The sequence below is a fragment of the Chiloscyllium punctatum genome, chromosome 38 (genome assembly GCF_047496795.1).
Source record: "Chiloscyllium punctatum isolate Juve2018m chromosome 38, sChiPun1.3, whole genome shotgun sequence".
NCBI classification, from domain to species: Eukaryota; Metazoa; Chordata; class Chondrichthyes; order Orectolobiformes; family Hemiscylliidae; genus Chiloscyllium; species Chiloscyllium punctatum.
The window spans coordinates 47,749,510-47,774,435 of record NC_092776.1 but is presented as its reverse complement, the minus strand read 5'-3'; the positions used below and the strand labels follow the sequence as shown (position 1 = coordinate 47,774,435).

General features: G+C 43.8%; 1 protein-coding gene across 1 annotated transcript in view; it reads left to right on the top strand.

The window, feature by feature from the left end:
- Positions 1–24,926, top strand: part of LOC140463603 (uncharacterized) — a 55,323-nt gene that overhangs the window by 18,316 nt on the left and 12,081 nt on the right. Inside the window, exons 4-7 of the mRNA XM_072557820.1 lie at positions 8,964–9,069; positions 12,199–12,269; positions 18,855–18,962; positions 24,339–24,361. Of these exons, the coding sequence (XP_072413921.1) occupies positions 8,964–9,069; positions 12,199–12,269; positions 18,855–18,962; positions 24,339–24,361 (308 nt within the window). The remainder of the gene's footprint in view (positions 1–8,963; positions 9,070–12,198; positions 12,270–18,854; positions 18,963–24,338; positions 24,362–24,926) is intronic.

The following is a 24,926-nucleotide window of genomic DNA, read 5'->3' as shown; positions in this document are numbered from 1 at the left end:
TGCCACAGTGGCACAGGGATCTGCTTGGTAAAGTTTTTATAATGTTGCAAAAGTTTTCAGATCACTGAATAGGTGATGCTGAAAGACTTGGCCCTTCACATTTTGTACAGGAGCCCATTACTGCTAGAAATAGGTGCACCGGGAGCCGCTACCTTTGGGTGAATAAAGGTTAGGGTTAGTGGAGTGCACATACGATTAGTTGAAAGGACAGGAGGAGGGTGGTCAGGATCTGGTGGGTGGGCCTTGGAGTAAGAATGGTGAGCTGATGCCCTGGTGGGAGAGTCATGACTTATGGAAATTCTCTGTAAAATCTCTCCATCATTTAGGGGATAGCCCATTCCACAAGTTTTATGGCATGCAGCTAACGATCAAGAAAAGGTACAGGCAAAGAGGTACAGGAGAAGAAAGGATAGATACAACTTAAGCAGCCCCTTTCTGCATGTCAATGAATAACCTGTTCAAGTGCCATACTAATAACCATAGCCTCAATTCAAGTGTCAGTGGGTGAACATTTAGGGGATATGAATCATTGTTATTGGGAGATTTAGGATGACAATAGAATGTAGGTTTCCTGAGTAAGAATAATTAACTGGGAGAGAGCTGATTTTAGTGGACAAGAACTGGACCTGATAGACTGGAGCAGAACTTTGTTGGGAAAGGCGGTTGCTAAATAATGGTCTACTTTCAAAATGGAAATGTTTTAGGTATAACAAAGGTATATTCTCTCGAAAGGCAAACAATTCAGAACTCTGTGGATGATAAAGGAAAAAGAAGTTAGGGTAACAAACAGGAAGTGTGCTTTTAACAGGTGTCAGGTCAAAAATCCTGTTGAGATGGTTCAGAGGGGAGGTTGGAAAATTTAAAAAGAAGCAATAGAAATTACAGAAAGAACATTTGCAGCCAGCTCAACAGGGAATCTCAAAATTTTCTATAGTGATTTGAGTAGTCAAATGGTGGTAAAAGGAGGAATAGAGTTGATTAGAGACGGGGCATGGCTGAGGTATGAATATTCTGTACCTGTTTTTGTGAAAGAGGTAGATGTCATCTGGGCTGTAGTGACAGAGGAGGAATCTCTATTACAAGATGGCTTCAGAATTGGTAAGGAAGGAATGTTGGAGAGACTGGTATTAAAAGGACTAGGACCAGATGAAAGGCATTCAAGGATCTTGACGGAAGAGAGAATGGGATTTGTGGGGACACTGACCATAAATCTTTCAGTCTTCCTCGACTCAAGGGAGATGCCAGGCAACTGCAGAATTGCAAAGAGCACATTCTTATTCAAAAATAAGAATGAACCCAACAATTCCAAAGCTTCTGGAAGCCATTTTTGGGTTTGAATGAATAGTCACATGGAAAAAGTTGGCTCAATTGGGAAGCGTTAGAATGGATTTCATGTTTAACTTGCTCTGGTTGTTTGAAAATGTAACTGAAACGGTCAAGACAGGTCATGCCATTGCTGTGGTATACATGGACTTTCCAAAAAAAAGATAGAGTGCTATGCTTGTGGAACAAAAAGGACAGTGGTCAATGGATATTTTTCAGGCTGGAGGAAGGTTTGTATTTGGAATTTCCCAGGAGTTGGTATTGGGAACCTTACTTTTTTCCTGAAGTATAGATCTAGGTTTGGAAGGGAAAGTTTCAAAGTTTGTGGATTATACAAAACTTTGAAGCTTCATAATCTGAGGAGGATGGTACAGAACTCAAATCACTGTTGATATTGTCATGAATAGATAAGTGGCAGATAAGGTTCTCTGCAGAGAAATGTGAAATGGTGCAGGAAGGATATGGACAGACAAAACAAAGTAAGGAGTACCATTTTGAAGGGGGTAGAGAACAAAAGGACCTGGGTGTATATGTGCACTGTGGTTGCAAGACAGGTAGAGAGAGCAGTTAATAAAGCATACAGTGTCCTCAGCTTTATTAACTGGCATGGGGTACAAGAGCAAGGGTCTTGTTTGGCGTTTCACTAAAGGAAGGATATGGAGACTTTGGAGAGATTGCAGAAGAGATTTACAAGAATGGTTCCTGAAATTGCTGAACTTTAGGGTATGAGGATAGTTAGAAGAAGTTGGGACTGTGCTACTTGGACAGAAGAGGAGATCTGAGAGCAGTTTTGAAAATTGTGAGGGGGCTGAATAATGTAGATCAGTAGAAAATATTCCTGTTCATAAAAGGATTGAAAGTGAGAAGGTATTGATTTATAGTGATTTGCAAAAGAAGCAATTGTAATGGGAGAAAGTGAGGACTGCAGATGCTGGAGATCAGAGCTGAAAATGTGTTGCTGGAAAAGCGCAGCAGGTCAGGCAGCATCCAAGGAACAGGAGAATCGACGTTTCGGGCATGAGCCCTTCTTCACGAATGAGGAGGGTGTGCCAAGCAGGTTAAGATAAAAGGTAGGGACGAGGGATTTGGGGGAGGTGCATTAGAAATGCGATAGGTGGAAGGAGGTTAAGGTGAGGGTGATAGGCCGGAGTGGGGGTGGGGTGGGGGTGGGAGGCGCGGAGAGGTCAGGTAGAAGTTTGCAGGTTAGGAAGGTGGTGCCGAGTTCGAGGGTTGGGACTGAGACAAGGTGGGGAGAGGGGAAATGAGGAAACTGGAGAAATCTGAGTTCGTCCCTTGTGGTTGGAGGGTTCCTAGGCGGAAGATGAGGCGCTCTTCCTCCAGCCGTCGTGTGGCTATGGTCTGGCGATGGAGGAGTCCAAGGACCTGCATGTCCTTGGTGGAGTGGGAGGGGGAGTTGAAGTGTTGAGCCACGGGGTGGTTGGGTTGGTTGGTCCGGGTGTCCCAGAGGTGTTCTCTGAAACGTTCTGCAAGTAGGCGGCTTGTCTCCCCAATATAGAGGAGGCCACATCGGGTGCAGCGGATGCAGTAAATGATGTGTGTGGAGGTGCAGGTGAATTTGTGGCGGATATGGAAGGATCCCTAGAGGCCTTGGAGGGAGGTGTGGGCGCAAGTTTTTTATTTCTTGCGGTTGCAGGGGAAGGTTGATGAGTGGAGGTTGGGTTGGTGGGGGGTGTGGATCTGACAAGGGAGTCACGGAGGGAGTGGTCTTTTCAGAACGATGATAAGGGAAGGAAATATATCCCTGGTGGTGGGGTCCGTTTGGAGGTGGCGGAAATGACGACGGATGATACGATGTATATGGAGGTTGGTGGGGTGGTAGGTGAGGACCAGTGGGGTTCTGTCCTGGTGGCGGTTGGAGGGGCGGGGCACAAGGGCGGAGGAGCGGGAAGTGGAGGAGAAGCGGTGGAGAGCATTGTCGACCAAGGCTGGGGGAAAATTGTGGTCTTTGAAGAAGGAGGCCATTTGGGTTGTATGGTTTTGGGACTGGTCCTCCTGGGAGCAGATGCGGCGGAGACGAAGGAATTGGGAATAGGGGATGGCGTTTTTACAGGGGGCAGGGTGGGAGGAGGTGTAGTCTAGGTAGCTGTGGGAGTTGGTTGGTTTATAGTAAATGTCTGTGTTGATTCGGTTGCCCGAGATAGAAATGGAGAGGTCTAGGAAGGGGAGGGAGGAGTCTGAGACGGTCCAGTTAAATTTGAGGTCGGGGTGGAAGGTGTTGGTAAAGTGGATGAACTGTTCAACCTCCTCGTGGGAGCACGAGGCAGCGCTGATACAGTCATCGATGTAGCGGAGGGAAAGGTGGGCGGTGGTGCTAGTGTAGCTGCAGAAGATGGACTGTTCCACATATCCTTCGAAGAGGTAGGCATAGCTGGGGCCCATGCGGGTGCCCATGGCTACTCCTTTGGTTTGGAGGAAGTGGGAGGTTTGGAAAGAAAAGTTGTTCAGAGTGAGGACCAGTTCAGTCAGTTGAAGGAGGGTGTCAGGGGAAGGGTACTGGTTGGTACGGCGGGAAAGGAAGAAGCGGAGGGCTTTGAGTCCTTTGTGATGGGGGATGGAGGTGTACAGGGACTGGATGTCCATGGTGAAGATAAGGCGTTGGGGACCGGGGAAGTGAAAATCATGGAGGAGGTGGAGGACGTGGGTGGTGTCTGGAACGTAGGTGGGGAGTTCTTGGACTAGGGGGGACAGGACCATGTTGAGGTATGCAGAGATGAGTTCGGTGGGGCAGGAGCAGGCTGAGACAATGGGTCGGTCAGGGCAGTCAGGTTTGTGGATTTTAGGCAGGAGGTAGAAACGGGCGGTGCGGGGTTGTGGGACTATGAGGTTGGAGGCGGTGGATGGGAGATTCCCTGAGGTGATGAGGTTAAGAATGGTCTGGGAGATGATGGTTTGGTGGTGGGAGGTGCGGTCATGGTCAAGGGGGCAGTAGGAGGAGGTGTCTGCGAGCTGGCGTTTAGCCTCAGCGGTGTAAAGGTCGGTGCGCCAAATTACTACTGCGCCTCCCTTGTCTGCTGGTTTGATAGTGAGGTTGGGGTTGGAACGGAGGGAGTGGAGGGCTGCACGTTCCGAGGGTGAGAGGTTGGAGTGGGTGAGTGGGGTGGACAGGTTGAGGCGGTTAGTGTCGCGGCGGCAGTTGGCTATGAAGAGATCGAGGGCAGGTAAAGGCAAGCATGGGGTGTCCAGGTGGATGGGGTGTGTTGGAGGCGGGAGAAGGGGTCATCAGAGGGTGGGCGAGAATCCTGGTTGAAGAAGTAGGCGCGGAGGCAAAGGCGGCGGAAGAATTGTTCGATGTCTCGCCGCGTGTTGAACTCGTTAATCTGAGAGCGTAGGGGGATGAAGGTGAGGCCTCTGTTGAGGACTGATCTTTTATCTTCAGAGAGGGGGAGGTCTGGAGGGATGGTGAAAATACTGCAGGGCTGGGAGCTAGGATCTGGGAATGGGGGCGGGGTTAGGCGTGGGGGTGGGGTTCGGTGTGCAAACCCCATTGTAATGAGAGAAGCAACCTTTTCAGATAGTGAGAAGTTTGGGCTTGGATTCTACTGCTTGGACATGAAGTTGAGGCCATGTTCAGTTAAAGGCATTCAAGAGGGCATGAGATAATTGCTTCTATTCAAATGATGTTCAATGTGATGAGGCAGAGAAAGGGGAATGACATGCAAACAAAATGCTCATTGTGCTAACACAATGCAAACATGCTAACCTAAATTTATTAATCAAACCATCCCACCCAAAGAGAATCTCATTACCAATGTGTATGAACTTAGTGCCATTGTTGCAGATGCCTTTGATCTCGTGCTCCTATGTGATGCTATCTCACTGACTGACTGTAGCAAAGCTGCTGTCTTTCACTGGAAGAGACTCCAGCTGGTCTTTGGCCCGAACGACTCTGGCCCTGTTTAGCCCAGGTTTGGATTGCATCACCTTGGCATGGCCCAGCAGCAGCCTGGGCTCACTACTGGGTCACGTCAAGGGCAGAGGCAGGGTTGCTGTGGCAGGAGAGCAAAAGCTGCCATTCTGAATGTACACGCACAGAGGAGTTGTGCAGCATGGACTACTTCCCAATCCACTATGACAGATGGAGCCTCAGCAATCCCGTGGATTGATTTAGAGTACAAATTGTTGGAATATTGAAGTCCTTTTGGTATCAGCTGCCACATTGACAACAGCTCAAGCCTGCATGCGAGCAAGCTGGTCCTAGTCTGAATTACCAGTGTCGCCCTTTGACCTTACGCTGCCAACCTCCGATCTTACGCTGCTTCATTTTCTGTGCCTTACTGAAAACTGAGACACCGACTGTGGCTTATTTTGACAGATTTTTCCATGTCCCTTATTTCTGTGATAGCTTGTAGCAGTCTCCCAGGTCGAGGGTTTACTAATTCAAACTGCTTTCTCTGCCACTTTGTTTTCATCTCTGCACACCAGAATGTTTCTTACAGGTCTGTACCAGCAGGAAGTTGAATTCTTGTCACAGGCCTTTCACGTCCCTCAGTAAGACTTTATCCCCCTATCACTGAGACTCCCACAGACTGCCACCATCTGTCTGTAATTTCCCTGCAGCCACTGCAACCTTGCTGTGGTCTCTCTGTTTACACTCATGAGGTATTGGGCTGGGTTCCCACCAATGGCGTTCCTTCATGGTTTGAATGTGCCCAGTTCCTCTTGTGCATTTTCTGAGTTCCCATTTCTTCCCCATGTCACTAAGTATTTTTGTTTCTTGTCATACTTTCCTTAATGTCATTTGAGTGAATTCTTCCCATTGTTAGCTGCATGTTCTGCCTTGGGGCTTTCTCTTTCTCTTTTGATTGTGGGATTTCCTGTTCTGCAGTTCAGTGCCTAGATATGTCTCAGAACCTGTTGCTGGCTGGCTCCTGCCACTGCTGACCTTTTTTGTTCCCTACCTCTGGGTTAGACCATTGGGTTGACTTTACAGTTCATCGTGACTGTGACTGGATATCACTAAGGGCATTTACCTCCCACGTCTGATTCTGTGTTTGGTTGGCATGTAGTGAGGCCTTGTGGGTAATCAGCACTCCAGCTTTATTGAAAAAGAACATATGTTGAAGATAGTAAGAGAGGTCATGTGACCTAATGGCCTTATCGTCCCAGGCTCCTATTCCATGTGATCTCCCATCACTTTGGTTCACCAAATGGAGCTGCTGCCCCTGTGGCCACTCATTATATTACACACAGTGCCAATGTCTGAGCTGATAGCTGCATTTGTTAAATCGGTGGCAATGTTATTTTCATCATTATTATTGTTGCTTTTCAACTGCTGCCTGTGCAAGTAGTAATTAACAGGTTTCTGAAAGGCAGGCAGTGCAATGATTGGAGTGTGCTGGGGGGAAGGAAGAAGCTTGCAAATACAAAGGATTTAGAGTAATGGGATACGAGGAGGAGGATTAATAATTGCCTTCTGTACGCTTCCACGGATCCAGCCCTGAGAAATAGCTTCACAACCGGATAAGGCCATGTAGATGTTCCTATCTCCCAGCTTTGTTGGTGTATCTCTCTTCCAGTAGGAGAGATGCAAGTGTATCAGTGAGTGTCACTGTCATGGTTGAATAGCTACCAGTGTGTGCCAACTGAGATGTGCATGTAAGGGGCAATTGAGGATGGACAGAGGTGATTGGTGAATGGGTGATTGAAATGTTGTGCATTGAGCAGTAAGTAAGCCTTGTGATACAGTTGGTGGAATAAGGAATTTAATGTGGAATGTACTGACCTTGACAGATTATTGAACGTTGGATCCAGATTCTCAAGGTTTGTCTCTTGGCATTGTCCACCATTCTTCAAAAGGCTTTATATTGTTTGCCCCCTTTACCCCACCACACCACACCACACCACACCACACCACACCTTCTCCATACCCTCCCTCTGGGACTTCCAGCTGGTCGGGCATCAGCCAGAGGAAGGAGGGAGGAGGTGGCAGCAGCGAGGTTGGGGGAAGGAGGTGAGGAGATTGATGTAAGGAACAGAGAACGAGGTTGCAACTGGCCATTGCTGAGGAGAAAGGGGCTGCACGAGCTGTGAGGAGTGCTAAAGGACACTGTAGGAGTGGAATTTGGGGAAGAGGGGAGAGAGGCTAGAAAGGTGAGAGAACACTTGATCAAAATGTAGTCCTCCAGAAAATCTGAAGATGAGCACTGAAAAAATAAAAATAATTTTGACCCTTGTTTCTAATCACTCAAAGTTTTGCTTGTGCCAGTTAGAGTGACAGAACAAATTACTGCAAGTTGTCTCTGTGTGTCTGTGAACTGTGCGTATTCTGAATGAAGTAGCACTTCCATTAAAGGAATACTAAACGCTCATGTGGCAACCTTCCATAGCACAATCAGGGACCTGGTAATTGCAAAATACAACTAAAATGTATGTCCAAAAGTATTAACAAATAAATAAAACAAATTCCATGTCTTATATTCTTTAAATTGCTCAAATGAGACCACAGTTTAGTTTATTTAATCTGTCTTTCCACATCCAAGGTTAGTTACCAAATCAACATTTCAGTATTTACATTACAGAAATTGTTGTAGAAATTCAGCAGGTCGAGCAGCATCTGTGGAAAGAAACCAGAGTTAATGTTTAGGGGCCAGTGACCCTTCAAAACTTCAAAAGTTGAGTGAAGTTGGGTAATTGTCCATAATCCATATGGGGTTGTAGGCATTTCATTCTGTTAAAGAGAGGCATTTGGATGTACAGCTTGAGGGGTATTGGGCCTCAGCGAACACAGGGAACAATGGGTGCCTCAAGACACAATTAATTCTCTTGCAGTTCCTGGAACGGTATCTGTTGTCCACACGCCTACAGTGACGTGTTGTGGAATGTCTTTGAGTTAATTGTGCCAAAAATCAAAAGTCTTTTGCTTTTAATAAAACACTTTTTTGACCCAGCAAGAGATCTTCTGAACTGTGGACCATTGCAATTACTTCCTTTAATAACAGTCTATGCTTTGGCAGTCTCCCAATATTTCATCCAATATTCTTGCACCATATGCTCAAGAGGAAAATTGGATGTACTGGCATGCAGTTTGCAGTGGTAATAACGATGGGACTATCAGTGTTGCAATTACCACTGAGGCTGAAAGCAGTGACAGGAATTCTGACATCTCTCTTATTGACAAGATCATTCACTAATGCAGTAAAATCTCTAGAAGAGTTGCGTCAATTAAATGAGATGTAACTAAGTTGATAACTGCAAGCTAAGTTGACAGTCACTGTGAAACCCCCTTACTGGCCCTGAAAAAATAATTTTGTATTGTGTTTTTTGTATAATGATAAAATATTGCACATATGTCTGAAAATTAAGGTTGTTCTTCTTTTCAAATGTCTCTTTGATAGCTTCCATCTTAATACAGTGCTATTTATATTTAACTCTCTAAAGTGCCTTCAGCTCCTTGGCTTGCTGTGTGAATACTTCAGTTTGAATGGTGCTCTTACAGTGCAACCAATTCATTCTCCTGATTCGTTGCCTGGTTTGAACGGTCAGTGAGAAAGATGTGAATTCCTAATACAGAGATGGCTAGGTCTTTGTGAACTGCGAGGTCAGCTTGTTGATAGTTTGTTGGCCTCAGTCTGTGTGCTGTAAGATTGGGTGAAGTCTGTAAACTATTTCACTCCCTTCAGGTAAGAAAACGAAAACCAACTGTACCATAACCCATGACACAGTATGCAGTTGTTTGGAAAATTTCTACAGCACAACCAATGGAAACGAATGCCGCAAGTGTGCAGAGTAAGTAAGAAAAATTACAAACTTTGATTTTATTTACATGCCAAGTGTTGGATCAACAGGGCAGGTTGTCGCCAATCCATTTAGTTGCGATGAGAGCACTCTCGCCTCTTGTCTCAGATGATTGCAGTATTGAATCCTGTTTCAGAGTTTGAACATGTATTCAATCGTTCTAGTGAAAGATTGCTGTATCTTAAGTAACAAAATATTTGGGTCTTTTGTGCAACTCCAATCTGAAATGCTCCACCACTAGTGACAATGCGCAGGCAGTAATTTCTGAAATTCCCTTTCTATACATCTCCTGTTCAGTTTTTCTTTCACCCTTTTCGGATGCTTCTTACAACTTGACCTTTTTGACCAGTCTTCCTGTACAAATAGCTCATTATATAGTTTGATGTTCAATCTTGCTTGCTGATACAGTGCTTGGAACAGTTTATTAGGTTAAGTGCAACTTGCTGTCTGATGTATGTTGGATGTAAAACATTGCAAGTAGCTTTTTGTGAAGATGGGCTGGGGAGTTTACCTCTGAATTCTAACAATAGGATTAGATTAAATCATCAATTATTGCTGGACAATTGCTAATGCTGTTTTGGTTAACTTGGTATACAGCTGTTGACAGTTATGGGTGCCCACTAAACATTAATGACTGTATTTCAAAAGTTATTAGTTAGTTGGCTCTTAAGTTCTGTGAGAAATCTTCAGGACATGAAAAGCTGCTTTGTGTAAGTGTCATGGAAATAACTGCCAGTGAAAGGGTCTGTTTCCATGCTGTATATCTCTGTGACTATGACTCTGTAAGAGGTCATTTGATTTTCAGCGTGTGATTCTGTATCAAATCGAAGAGATGTAGATAGTATGACACATGCCAAGGTGTGAGCTGATTTGTGTACCTCACCTGGTGCATCATTCTCATATTTTTATACATGAATCTGTAGAGAAGCATAGGAGCAATTGAGTAAACTGCAAGGCTTAAAATATTGATTATGCTAATCCTAATTGAGGCAGGTTTTGTGATTAAATCACTTTGCTAACCCTTGTGTGTGTTAAAGGAAAGAACTTGCAGTTTTATTTTATTCTTTCATGGAACCTGGCAAAGTTAGTATTTGGTGGCCGTTCCTTGAACTGAGTTGCTGGTTTAGCCACTTCAGAGGACCGTTAAGAGCCAATTGGAATTGCATGTAGGCCAGACTGTAAGGACAGCAGATTTCCTTTCCAAAAGGACAGTAGTGAGCCAGATGGGTTATTAAAACAAACAATGATGATTGTCATGGTCACCATTGCAGATCTGTTAAATTTTTAAATATCCACCACCTACTGTTTTGGAATTTGAATCCATGTCCCGTGGCGATAGCTTGGGCCTCTGGGTTTGGTGACATTACCATCTTGTGTTAAAGTCAAAAAGTGCGGCGCTGGAAAAGCACAGCAGGTCAGGAATGCCTGATGAAGGGCTGATATCCGAAATGTCAATTCCTCCTGCACCTCGGATGCTGCCTGACCTGCTGTGCTTTTCCAGCAGCACACTTTTCGATTCTGCTCTCCAGCATCTGCAGTCCTCATTTTCTCCATGCTGTGTTAAACTCCGGGCACTGTATATAGACATTCACTGATGCTTTTCCTGATCTCAGCACATCCAAAAGCACTTCACAGCCAATTTGAAGTCATTCATTGTACTTCACCATGAATTTGTAAACAATCGATTATTGTATGTTTTAAATTTGAGAGCCAGTCTATGAACAGCAAGCTCCCACAAATAGCAATGTGATAATGGTTAGGTAGTTTGTTTTAGTGATGTTCAATGTGGATAAATGTCAGCCAGACCAACAGGAATTACTTCCCTGTTCTTCACAATGGTACAGCAAGCTTTCTTGCATCCAGCTGAGTGGATAGGTTGGACCTTGGTTTTTTTTTCAACAGATGACAGTTCAGATGGTGCAGTTGTTGTTCAGCAGTGGGGTGGAATATCGACCTGGATTCTGTGGTCAAACCTCTGCAGTGGTCAATTGAATACTCCACTTTCTGACATAGATGAATATGCTACTATTGGGTCTGGACGGACACAGTTTTTCTGTTCGTCTACATTCAAACACCTCATTAAAGCGATGCTCAAAGCTGTCAGTGTCTCCATTAGATTGCTCAGCTACATTTTGTAATCTTTAGCTTTAAACAGATTAGGAGCATTGGCAGGAACAAATGCATTCTTTGAAGAAATAAAAAGCAATTCTAAGTTTTGGCACTGTGACAAACTGAAATTCCACTATCTCCTCGGCGTACTTTTGAGATAGCACTGGCCAGAATGTGACAATGCTGTTGAGCATTGTCTTCTGAAATTGTCTTCCCAATGAGGAAGCTTGTGCTGGGGAGAGTAGTGTATATCACTGAGGTTTCAGCTCCATTATCAATAGGGTCTGGCAGGAATGCCTGAAACCAAATTCAGCTGGAGAATGGGCAATGGTTATATGTTCATTCAGTGATAATTGGGAGTTGGTTAGCCCAGTTGGCTGGATGGTTGCTTTGTAAAGCAGAATGATGCCAACAGCATCAATTCCCTACTGGCTGAGGTTATCATGCAGGTCCTGTCTTCTCAACCTCGCCTCTCGCCTGAGAGTCTCAGATTAAACTCTCTGCCAGTCATGTCTCTCACAGTCCTATCAGACTATGGTGACTTTACTAATTTCATGAGAGTTGGGTGTGTTTATGGGGGGCAGATGTTTGAGCTGGGCTAAAACTCTGAACAGAAAAATAAATGCCTGGACTGTGTTTAACCAACCTTTAGACTCTGTGGTTGTTCATTCAGGTTCCTGGAATCCAAGGATTTTGACAATTGCAGCGTATTCTGCAGTGGGTTCAAGCTTTTGCATAACGCTGCCCGTAACTTCACCAGCTGGCTGCCCATATTAGGAAATGACAGGTTCTGATAACTAACCAGTTACTGAAGGTTATCTTTAACCAATCTAAGCTTATCAGCGAAGCAAAATAATGAATACGGTGGAGATTTGACTTTAGCAATTTTGGCAGCATCTCGAAAGGAAACCTTCTGAAGTTTCAGAACAGACCAGCTGATTGTTTCCATGAGTACGTGTTCCTGTTTTCTCAGATCAGCTGTTTCCTTACGTCTTTCATTTCCCACCTAAGGTGCAATGCAGAAACTGATGAGGTTGAACAACCCTGTACAGAAACACAGGACACAGTCTGCAGGAAAAAAGGTGCATCTCTTTCTTTTCTTTGTTCTTCTTTCTGTTGTGTATAGGTGTGACTTAACAAACTAAAAGGAGCAGTAGTAGTCACCAAACAGTCAGCTTAGAGTCATGGAGATGTACAGCACGGAAACAGACCCTTCGGTCCAACTCGTCTATGCTGACCAGATATCCCAACCCAATCTAGTCCCACCTGCCAGCACCCGGCCCATTTCCCTCCAAACTCTTTCTATTTGTGTACCCATCCTGATGCCTTTTAAATGTTGTAATTGTACCAGCCCCTGCCACTTCTTCTGGCAGCCCATTCCACACATGCACCACTCTCTGTGTGAAAAAGTTGCCCGTTAGGTCTCTTTTATATAGAACATAGAACATAGAACAATACAGCGCAGTACAGGCCCTTCGGCCCTCGATGTTGCGCCGATCAAAGCCCACCTAACCTACACTAACCCACTATCCTCCATATACCTATCCAATGCCCGCTTAAATACCCATAAAGAGGGAGAGTCCACTACTGCTACTGGCAGGGCATTCCATGATCTTACGACTCGCTGAGTGAAGAACCTACCCCTAACATCAGTCCTATATCTACCCCCCCTTAATTTAAAGCTATGCCCCCTTGTAATAGCTGACTCCATACGTGGAAAAAGGTTCTCACTGTCAACCCTATCTAACCCCCTAATCATCTTGTACACCTCTATCAAATCACCCCTAAACCTTCTTTTCTCCAAAGAAAACAACCCCAAGTGCCTCAGCCTTTCCTCATAGGATCTTCCTACCATACCAGGCAACATCCTGGTAAACTTCCTCTGCACCCGTTCCAGTGCCTCCACATCCTTCCTATAGTATGGCGACCAAAACTGCACACAATATTCCAGATGCGGCCGCACCAGAGTCTTATACAACTGCAGCATGATCTCAGGACTCCGGAACTCAATTCCTCTACCAATAAAAGCCAGTACGCCATATGCCTTCTTCACTGCACTATTTACCTGGGTGGCAACTTTCAGAGATCTGTGTACATGGACACCAAGATCCCTCTGCTCTTCCACACTACCAAGTAGTCTACCATTAGCCCAGTAATCCATCTTTTTATTACTCTTACCAAAGTGAATCACTTCACACTTAGCTACATTGAACTCCATTTGCCACCTTTCTGCCGAGCTCTGCAGCTTCTCTATATCCCGCTGTAACCTGCCACATCCTTCCTCACTGTCTACAACTCCTCCGACTTTCGTATCATCCGCAAACTTGCTCACCCAACCTTCTAACCCTTCCTCCAGGTCATTTATAAAAATGACAAACAGCAATGGTCCCAAAACAGATCCTTGCGGAACACCACTAGTGACGGCACTCCAAAATGAACCTTTGCCATCAACTACTACCCTCTGTCTTCTTCCAGAGAGCCAATTCCTAATCCAAACCTCCAACTCACCCTCAATGCCATATCTCTGTATTTTCTGCAGTAGCCTACCATGGGGGACCTTATCAAACGCCTTACTAAAATCCATATATACCACATCTACCGCTTTCCCCTCATCTACCTCCTTCGTCACCTTCTCAAAGAATTCAATAAGGTTTGTGAGGCACGACCTGCCCTTCACAAAACCATGCTGACTATCCTTGATCACATCATTCTTATCCAGATGTGCATAAATCCTATCCCTTACAATTCTCTCTAAGACTTTGCCCACAACAGAAGTGAGACTCACTGGCCTATAGTTACTAGGATTATCCCTACTCACCCTATCTTTTCCCTCTCACCCTAAACCCTCCCCCTCTGGTACTGGACTCGCCTACCCCAGGAAAAAGACTGTCTATTTACCCTATCCATGCCCCTTATGATTTTATAAACATCTATCAGGTAACCCCTCAGCCCCCAATGCTCCAGGGAAAACAGCCCCAGCCTATTCAACCTCCCCCTATAGTTCAAATCCTCCAACCCTGGCAACATGCTTATAAGTCTTTTCTGTACCTTTTCAAGTTTCACAACATCCTTCCAATAGGAAGGAGACCAGAATTGCACGCAATATTCCAACAGTGTCTTAACCAATGTCCTGTCCAGCCACAACATGACCTCCCAACTCCTGTACTCAATACTCTGACCAACAGAAGAAAGTATACCAAATGCCTTCACTATCCTATCCACCTGTGACTCTACTTTCAAGGAGTTATGAACCTGCACTTCAAGGTCTCTTTGTTCAGCACCACTCCCAAGGACCTTACCATTGAGTGTATAAGTCCTGCTAAGATATGCTTTCCCAAAATGCAGCACCTCACATTTATCTAGATTAAACTCTATCTGCCACTCCTCAGCCCATTGGCTCATCTGGTCCAGATCCCGTTGTAATCTGAAGTAACCTCCTTTGCTATCCACAACATTTCCAAATTCGGTGTCATCTGCAAACCTACTAACTGTACCTCTTATGTACACATCCAAATCATTTATATAAATGATGAAAAGTAGTGGACCCAGAACCAAACCTCATGGCACACCACTGGTCACTGGCCTCCAGTCTGAAAAACAACTCTCTACCACCACCCTCTGTCTTCTACCTTTGAGCCAGTTATGTATCCAAATGGCTAGATCTCCCTGTATTCCATGCGATCTAACCTTGCTAACCAGTCTTCCGTGGGGAATTTTGAACCCTTTACTGAAGTCCATGTAGGTCATGTCTATCACTCTGCCATCATCAATGCTTTTTGTTAGTTCACAAACTCAATCAAGTTTGTGAGACATGATTTCCCACGCACAAAGCCATATTGACTATCCCTAATCAGTCTTTGCTTTTCCAAATACATGTATATCCTGTCCCTCAGGATTCCCTCCAACAACTTGCCCACCACCGACGTTAGGCTCAGTGGTCTATAGTTCCCTGGCTTGTCCTTACCATCCTTCTTAAACTGTGGCACCAGGTTAGCCAACCTCCAGTCTTCCAGCAGCTCACCTGTGACTATCGATGATACAAATATCTCAGTAAGAGGCCCAGCGATCACTTCCCTAGCTTTCCACAGAGCTCTAGGGTACACCTGATCAGGTCCTGGGGATTTATCCACTTTAATGCATTTCACAACATCCTCTGTCATATGGACATTTTTTCAAGATGTCACCATCAATGCCCCTACATTCTATGTCTTCCATATCCTTTTCCACAGTAAACACTGATGCAAAATAATTGTTCAGTATCTCCCCCATCTCCTGGGGCTGCACACAAAGGCCGCCTTGTTGATCTTTGAGGATCTCTCTATTCTCTCCCTAGTTACCCATTTGTCCTTAATGTATTTGTAAAAACCCTTTGGATTCTCCTTAACTCTATTTGCCAAAGCTATCTCATGTCCCCGTTTTGACCTCCTGATTTCCCTCTTAAGTATACTGCTACTTCCTTTATACTCTTCGAAGGATTCACTTGATCTATCTTGTCTATATCTGACATATGCTTCCTTATTTTTCTTAACCAAAGCCTCAATTTCTCTTGTCATCCAGCTTTTCCTACACCCTAATAGGAATGTACTGTCTCTGCACTCTTGTTATCTGATTTCTGAAGGCTTCCCATTTTCCAGCTGTCCCTTTATCTGCAAGGATCTCTCCCCAATCAACCTTTGAAGGTTCTTGCCTAATACTGTCAAAGTTGGCCTTTCTCCAATTTAGAACTTCACCTTTTAGATTTGGTCTATCCTTTTCCATCACTATTTTAAAACTAATAGAATTATGGTCACTGGCCCCAAAGTGCTCCCCCACTGACACCTCAGTCACCTGCCCTGCCTTACTTCCCAAGAGTTGGTTAAGTTTTGCACCTTCTTTAGTAGGTACATCCACATACGGAATCAGAAAATTTTCTTGTACACACTTAACAAATTCCTCTCCATCTAAACCCTTAAGACTATGGACATCCCAGTCTATGTTTAGACAGTTAAAATCCTTTACCATAACCACCCTATTATTCTTACAGATAACTTAGATCTCCTTACAAATTTGTTTCTCAATTTCCCTCTGACTATTAGGGGGTCTATAATATAATCCCAATAATGTGATCATCCCTTTCTTATTTCTCAGTTCCCCCCAAATAACTTGGCTGGATGTACTTCTGGGAATATCCTCCCTGTAACGGTAACTCTTATCAAAAACCCCACTCCCTCTCCTGTCTTGCCTCCCTTTCAATCCTTCCTGTAGCATTTGTAGCCTGGAACATAAAGCTGCCAGTCCTGTCCATCCCTGAGCCATGTTTCTGTAATTGCTATGATATCCCAGTCCCAGGTTCCTAACTAACCCTAAGTTTATCTGCCTTCCCTGTTAGGCCCCTTGCATTGAAATAAATGCACTTTAATTTATCAGTCCTACCTTGTTCTCTACTTTGCTCCTGCCTGCCCTGACTGTTGGGCTCGCTTCTTTCCTCAACTGTATCAGTCTGATTGATCTCTTTTCTCACTATGTCCCTGGGTCTCACCCTCACCCCTACTCCCCACCCCCCCCACCTTACTAGTTTTAATCCTCCCGAGCAGCTCGCACAAATCCCCCTGCCAGTATATTAGTCCCCTTCCAATTTAGGTCACCTCTACCCCAGAAGAGACTCTAATGATCCAAAAATGTGAATCTTTCTCCCATACACCAGCTCCTCAGCCATGCATTCATCTGCTCTATCCTCCTATTCTTTCCCTCACTAGCTCGTAGCATCGGTAGTAATCCTGATATTACTACTCTCGAGGACCTCCTCTTTAAATTTCTGCCTAACTCTCTGTAATCTCCATTCAGAATCTCAACATTTTCCCTTCCTATGTCGTTGGTTCCAAAGTGGACAATGACCTCTTGCTGGCCCCTCCCCCCGTGAGAACATTCTCCACCCTCTCTGAGACATCTTTGATCCTGGCACCAGGGAGGCAACATACCATTCTCATTTTTTTTTGCTGCTGGCCACAGAAATGTCTGTCTGTGCCTCGGACGAGAGAGTCCCGTAACACAATCGATCTCTTTGAACCTGATGTACCCTTCGTTGCATTAGAGCCAGTCTGAATACCAGAAACTTGATGGTTTATGCTACGTTCCCCTGAGAATCCATCTCCCCCTACATTTTCCAAAACAGCATACTTGTTTGAAATGGGGATAGCCACAGAAGACTCCTGTACTACCTGTCTACCTCTCTTGCCTTTCCTGGAGTTAATTCATCTATGTAACTGTATCTGTGACTTTTCCCTCTTCCTATAACTGGCATCCATCACATCCCCTTGCTCTTGTAAATCCCTCATTGCCTCTAACTGTGACTCCAACCGTTCCATTCGATCTGATAGGATTCGCAACCAATGGCATTTATTGCAGATATAATCCTCAGTAACCCGTAAACTTTCCCTAAACTCCCACATCTGACAAGAAACGCATATCACTCTACTAAAGGCCATTTTTGCTTTATTTTTGCAGACCCAGAAAATAGCCCTATCTTATTCCTCTACAAAAGACTGCTCCAGGCTAACTTAATTCTTATGGTTTATGTTTTTACGTTTAATCAAGAGACATATCTCAATAAAACTTATAATCAAGAAAGAACCCACTCTATTCACTAGTGCAGACTTGCAGCAAGGCCCCAAGGCCACACTTAAATCTATTCACTTATCTGTCTCTGTGCTGTGACCTCTCCCAAACAGGTTCCTCCATGATCAGTTGTGAATTTCACTGTTTGTTAATTTTCCCAGACACACTCTGATGTCCAATGATATAACGAATTCAACAGCAAAGGCAGTAATTGCGCAGGTTCACTGCCATGTCAGTTGGCAGTGTGGGTTCTCTCTCTCCCTCTCTCTCTCTCTCTCTCTCTCTCTCTCTCTCTCTCTCTATACAGTGCTGTTGTTTTGACTTTTTTTTTCTCCAAAATTCCAAAACAATGCAACAGCATCTAAAACAGTAATTGATGCTCCTGGAATTTGAGGAAATCACCTCCAATACCAAAATATCTCAAAAAGGAGCAGCCTCTTACAGCCAGAAATTTTTTCCATCCTTCATCTTGGATTACCCAGAATCCTTGATGCAGTGGTATGACATTCTAATAATGACAAAGTTAAACAACTTATACTGTCCTATAATGCGTACTAACATATTACTAACTGGCAGTATTCTAATCATAGAATCCCTACAGTGTGGAAGTGAGCCATTTAGCCCATCAAGTCCATACCAAACCTGCAAAGAGCATCCCACCTAGACTCACCCCCATAACCCTACACTCACATGGCTGACCCACCTAGCCTGCACATCCGTGGACACTAAGGGCAATTTAGCTTGGCTAATCCTCCCAACCTGTACAGCTTTGGACTGTGGGAGGAAACTGGGTCACCGGCAGGAACTCCACGCAGACACAGGGAGAATATGCAAAGTTTGCACAGGTAGTTGCCTGAGGGTGAAATCGAACCTGGGTTGCTGGCGCTGTGAGGCTGTAGTGCTAACCACTGAGCCACCATGCTGACCAGCAAACTAGAGTGGCTCCTCTACAAAATGTATTGTCTATAGGGAAACAGATTCTTCTCTCTCTTGTCCACTTGGTACAAAGTGACAGTATTGATTGGCTGCCACTCTCAGGCCATTGTAATCATTTACATTTGTCTCTCTTACAGTTCACTCATCAGTGAATCCTGCTGCCATAGTGATCCCAATTTTCTTAGTACTTGGAGCAATTGCTGGAATTGTTGGATATTTGTGCATTAAAAAGAAATACTGTCGACGTAAGTCAAAAGAAACTTAGACTGTTTTACTCTTCTAAGCAATGTCAACTTAAATGTATTATTTCTAATATTGGCCAGTATAATGATTTCAAACAAAATGATTTTGATGCTTCTGGTAAGGAAACAACTGTCTGTCAGCAACTAATAACCCATTGCAAAATGTTAATTGTAAAAGTAGACTTTTCTTAAAACATTTCTCTTGTCCTGTAATTTCAACAAAATAAGGCCTGTATTTTATTGTCTGCATTGAAGAAATGACCCTCCCTTTTCACCATCCTGAGAACTGTCCACAGAGTTCCTGTGGACTCTACAGCACAGATATTATCCAGCTTCATATCCATTCCAGGATGATATTTCTACAGGAGCATACAGTTTATATCATGTCTCAACAGATAGAGATAGCCAGGGTTTTCACACAATCAGATTGAAGAACCTCATTGACACATTCGGAGTCCAAACCAATAGGAAACGCCAAAGTATAAATTCTTAATGTATAGAAAACTCAATAAATTTGGCAAGTTCAGAAGGGCTTAAGGCAAAGAGACAAAAATAGAGATACTCCGGGGGCAAATCAAATTAAAACTTAAAAGCACCAGCCCTAACCTTTTTACCCATTTTTGACATTAAGTTATTCAGTAAGTACCATATCTCTCAGATTCGCTGGCAGTCTTTCAGAATCATACAATCCCTACAAATTTGGAAGCAGACAATTCAACCCATCAAGTTCACACTGACCTTCTGAAGAGGCAGTAGTGCTAACCACTGAGCCACCATGCTGACCAACAAACTACAGTGGCTCCTCTACAAAATGTATTGTCTATAGGGAAACAGATTCTTCTTTTTCTTGTCCTCTTGGTACAAAGTGGCAGTGTTGATTGGCTGCCACTCTCAGACCATCGTAATCATTTACATTTGTCTGTCTTACAGTTGGCACATCAGTGCATCCTGCTGCCGTAGTAATCCCTATAACCATGCATTTCCTATGGCTAATCCACCTTGCATGGATATATCTGGACAATATGGGCAATTTCATGACCAATCCACCTGATCTGCACATCTTTGTGACTGTGGGAGGAAACTCACACAGACATGGGGAGAATGTGAAAACAGCCAGTCATCCGCGGCTGGAATCAAACCTGGGTCCCTGGCACTGTGAGGCAGCACTCAAACTACCGTGCCACCCCAAGATGCACAGTCACACCAGTTTGTGAAGATTGCTACAACAAACTCTGAGAAGGAGCATGCTATCTCTGGCAGCAGCTTCAGGGTATTTGCAATGAACAGCACGTGTACATATTTCAAAACCTGCTGTCTGATTTGCCCCAAATAATATTGTATATTGATGGCCTTGCCATCATTATTTCCCCACCAACATCATTAAAACAGTTTAGCTAGCTATTACAGATGGTTCTGAGATAATGCGTGATCCGGCAGTGCAATTTGGCTATAGCGTCACTGAGGATTTAAGGAACGGTATTTTCAAGAACGCTTACCTCTGTTCCCAATAGCATGTATCCAGTGGTGATCGTTTTGTCTACTTCATTCTGCACATGCACCAATGTCAGCTGCCAACAGAGTAGCTTTCTATGAGATCAAACATAGAACAGTACAGCATAGAACAGGCCCTTCAGCCCACGATGTTGTGCTGACCATTGATCCTCATGTATGCACCCTCAAATTTCTGTGACCATATGCATGTCCAGTAGTCTCTTAAATATCCCCAATGACCTTGCTTTCACAACTGCTGCTGGCAATGCATTCCATGCTCTCACAACTCTGTGTAAAGAACCCGCCTCTGACATCCCCTCTATAGTTTCCTCCAAACTATGACCCCTCGTGTTAGCCATTTCTGCCCTGGGAAATAGTCTCTGGCTATCGACTCTATCTATGCCTCTCATTATCTTATATACCTCAATTAGGTCACCACTCCTCCTCCTTTTCTCCAATGAGAAAAGTCCGAGTTCAGTCAACCTCTCTTCATAAGATAAGCCCTCCAGTCCAGCCAGCATCCTGGTAAACCTCCTCTGAACCCTCTCCAAAGCATCTACATCTTTCGTATTAACTGGTATACTGTACAGACAGCAAGCTTTCTAAGAGAGATACCGTATATGCTCAAGTAATAATCAATCTCATGTAAAAGTGGACCCCCTATTGTTGTGGTTCTGTTCGCCGAGCTGGGAATTTGTCTTGCAAACGTTTCGTCCCCTGTCTAGGTGACATCCTCAGTGCTTGGGAGCCTCCTGTGAAGCGCTTCTGTGCTGTTTCCTCCGGCATTTATAGTGGCCTGTCTCTGCCGCTTCCGGTTGTCAGTTCCAGCTGTCCGCTGCAGTGGCCGGTATATTGGGTCCAGGTTGATGTGTTTGTTGATAGAATCTGTGGATGAGTGCCATGCCTCTAGGAATTCCCTGGCTGTTCTCTGTTCTGGCCAAAAATATTGTGGAATTTTCCATATATTTTGAGTAAAAGTCAACCTTAGTTCTTCAAAGATAACAGATCAGCGTTTGAGTCAGTGTGCCGGCTGTCAAGTTCCGTTCCAGTTTCCAGTCTACCGGTTGTTCTGCTCTACTCTCGGTCTTACAGTCAGCAGAATGTTGTGATCTGCTCTGGGCTTTCAGATTACCATAATTTATTGTTTGTTTTTCTTTATTCCTTTTAGAGATCAGTTGGGCTCCTGCTAATGATAGGATGTAAATTTGATGGGCACGAATTTCAGCCCCTCAAAAGTAGTATCCATGCAATGGTTGACCACAAAAATTTAATTGTAAAATGTAGTCAAAATAATTTGACTGTTGCTCGAGTATATACGGTACATTGGGCAGCTTCCTGTGATAGGCACGCTACTAAAACATCCCTTTTGTTGAAAAAATAATGGAGGGGCATAGTGACAAGAAGAAGCATCCTAGTGATAAAATTGCGGGTGGTGAACACAAAACGAAGACTATAACACTGGAAGAGAAACTCGATATTATAAAGCCTTTTGAGCTTAAGTCAGCTATATGATATAGCTGACTTAACAGGACTGAGGGATTCTACCTTACGCACCATGAGATGCAACACTGAAAAGATTGAAGCAAACTGTACTGCTGGAATAAGTCTGGAGTCCCAGCAAATCTGTCAGCCATGGTTAAGAGTTGGAGAAGTTTCTAAACATTTGGAAAGAAGATCAAACAAAAAAAAAGCAATCTGGGACAACCTTTCTCACCATAAAGGAGAAAACCTTGTCCATTCCATAACGTAAAGTTAATTGTTGAATCTGCCTGCGCAGGCAAGGAGTATGGACTGGCATTTCCTCCCATAGCAGAAAAACAATTGATGAAGAAGGCTATATGTTAGGTCAAACCCTCAATTTGGATGAGACACATTTATACTGCAATCTACATTTCTAAGAATGTAGGAACCTACATTTCCAAACTTTAAGATGGCAAAGGATCGTATGTCTGTGTTGTTGGCTGCCAATGCCAGTGGAGGCTTAAAGCTTAAGCCCGTGGTGGTGTACCACTCTGCCAATTAGCAAGCCTTGAAGGGTTACCTTAAGTCTGCTCTTGCCGCCTACTTCAGGTCAAGCAAAAAAGGTTGGATGACAGGGCAAATTATTTCTGACCTTTATTGTTGATGCTTTGGAAAATGTTTTTAGACCATTATTGCAGGCAAAAAAATTTGCATTTCATCGTGGAAAATGCACCAAGCCATCCTCCTACCATTGGTGAGCTTTCTGAAAACAGTGCTATTTCTACCTCCGAACACAACCTCTCTTATCCAACCCGTGTTCCAAGGTGCAATAGCAGCTTTTAAAGCTTATCATTTAAGATGCACGTTGAAGAGGCTGATTTCAGCTACTGACGGGGATAATAAGGGCCGTGTTCTTTGAAGAGCTTCAATGTTAAGAATGTTATTGACATTATTGTGGAGGCCCGGAGTGATGTCAGTAAGGACTGCCAGGTTGGCAGTGGATTTTTTTTTTCAAGGTTTCAAAGGATGTGAACCATCAGACAAGCTCCCAAAACTCAAAGAGCATTGTGTTGCCCTTGCAAAGCAGGTTAGGTTTGAAGAAGTGGAAAGTGAGGATATTGAGGAGCTGCTTGAGTCCCTCTGTGAATACCTCTCTTCAGCTGATCTACAACCGCTTGTCGCTGAGGGGGAAGTGGAAGCTGAAGTCCAGGATGCAGCACCATGAGAGCTTTCCACTTTTCTTTTGTCTTCTATCCTGAGGGAAATTGAAAGGCGTTGCAACTCTTAGCGGACAATGCTTACAGTGCAGAGCGCAGCAGGGTAGCAGGATATCATCTGGCACTCCATAAACAACTTCTTCACAACAGAAGAATTTGGGCAAAGCAGCAAGAACTGGATTTCTTTTTATAAACCAACTCCCAAGAAACATTCAGTAGACAATCAACCACAGCCATCCACTTCTGCAACCACAACTGTACCTGAAGGTGTGATGATGATGACCTTCTGTCCCTGCATTGACAACATTGAAAAAATATAATGCTTTAAATTTACTTTTGTTTCCTTAATAAATATGATTTAAACCTTCATGCAAGTTATGCTATACTTTGTGTTAGGCTTTTGGGTGATTTTTGAGTGATCATGAGTGATTTATTTTGCTGGTCTGTCCCGAAATCCACTTTTCCCATGGGGTTATTTCTATTAAGCGATTTTCTATTAAGTAAGGTTTCGTTGGAATGCAACAACGATGCTATCAGAGAGCTACCTATATCATATTTCTGATTGGGGGAACTTTCTGTGACCATCAGATGATGGTGTTCCCATGTATCTGCTGCCCTTATCCATCTAGATGGAAGTGATCCAAGGTGTTTGGAAGGTGCTGTCCAAGGAGGACCTTTGGTGAGACAAAAGCTTGCTTCCTCTATTGGAATAGTGAGCAGTCACTGCGATTCTAGTGACAAGTTTGATTCTCTCTATGGGGCAGAGCAAAAGTGACTGCAATAATGTTATTGCTTTTCAAATCACAGTTAGTTCTCTAATGTTTAACCACATATCAAAGTCTGAAATGCAACTAGAAACTTAGTAAAGATAAAGGCACTGTTATCAAATGGGTTACTTTCTCATTGGAGAGAGACAACTGGTGGTCACCTTAGGTAGACAAGGTGGGACCCTCATGTTAAAATGTCAGATAAGTATGAGAATTGAACCTACACTGTTAGCATCTGTCTGCATCACAAACTAGCCATTCAACCAACTCCGATAACTGACTCCCTAGAAATATCTCCAGCTATTTTTTGAAAACTGCTTTTAAACCACGTTAATAACTTGAATGTTTTATCGTTTAGCCATCAGTAATATTGTAAACTAGTTTCAGATCAGTGCCTAGTCTACTCTTCTGTCATTGCTAAAAGATATATTTTTCTATTTCAGGCAATAAGCTACCAAGCTCTCAGGTAAAGACTAATTACATTTTTTTTTGTAAATATGGACATTTTTATACTTATGCAATGTATAAAATGTAATGCAATGTTTGAATAAATGCTGTACTTTGGAATCCTGTTTCAGTGCATGCAACTTTTCAATAGGTTAAAGCTATTTCTAGATGTAAACTGTCAGAGTTTTGAGAAGATGTGTAGCTCAGATTGAGGTTCTGGATGTAAGTTTGCTTGCTGAGCTGGAAGGTTTATTTTCAGACGTTTCATCACCATGCTGGGTAACATCAGTGAGCCTCCGGTGAAGCAGTTGTGTTATGTCCTACTTTCTATTTATGTTTAGGTTTCCTTGGGTTGGTGGTGTCATTTCTGGTTCTTTTTCTCAGGGGGTGGTAAATGGGGTCCAAATTAATGTGTTTGTTGATAGAGGTCCGGTTGGAATGCCATGTTTCTAGGAATTCTCGAGCATGTCTTTGTTTGGCCTGTCTTAGGATGGATGTGTTGTCTCCGTCAAACCAGCATCTACAGAAAAACAACACACAGGGACCAAGTACTGAGCTACAAAAGCAAATGAGCCACCACACCG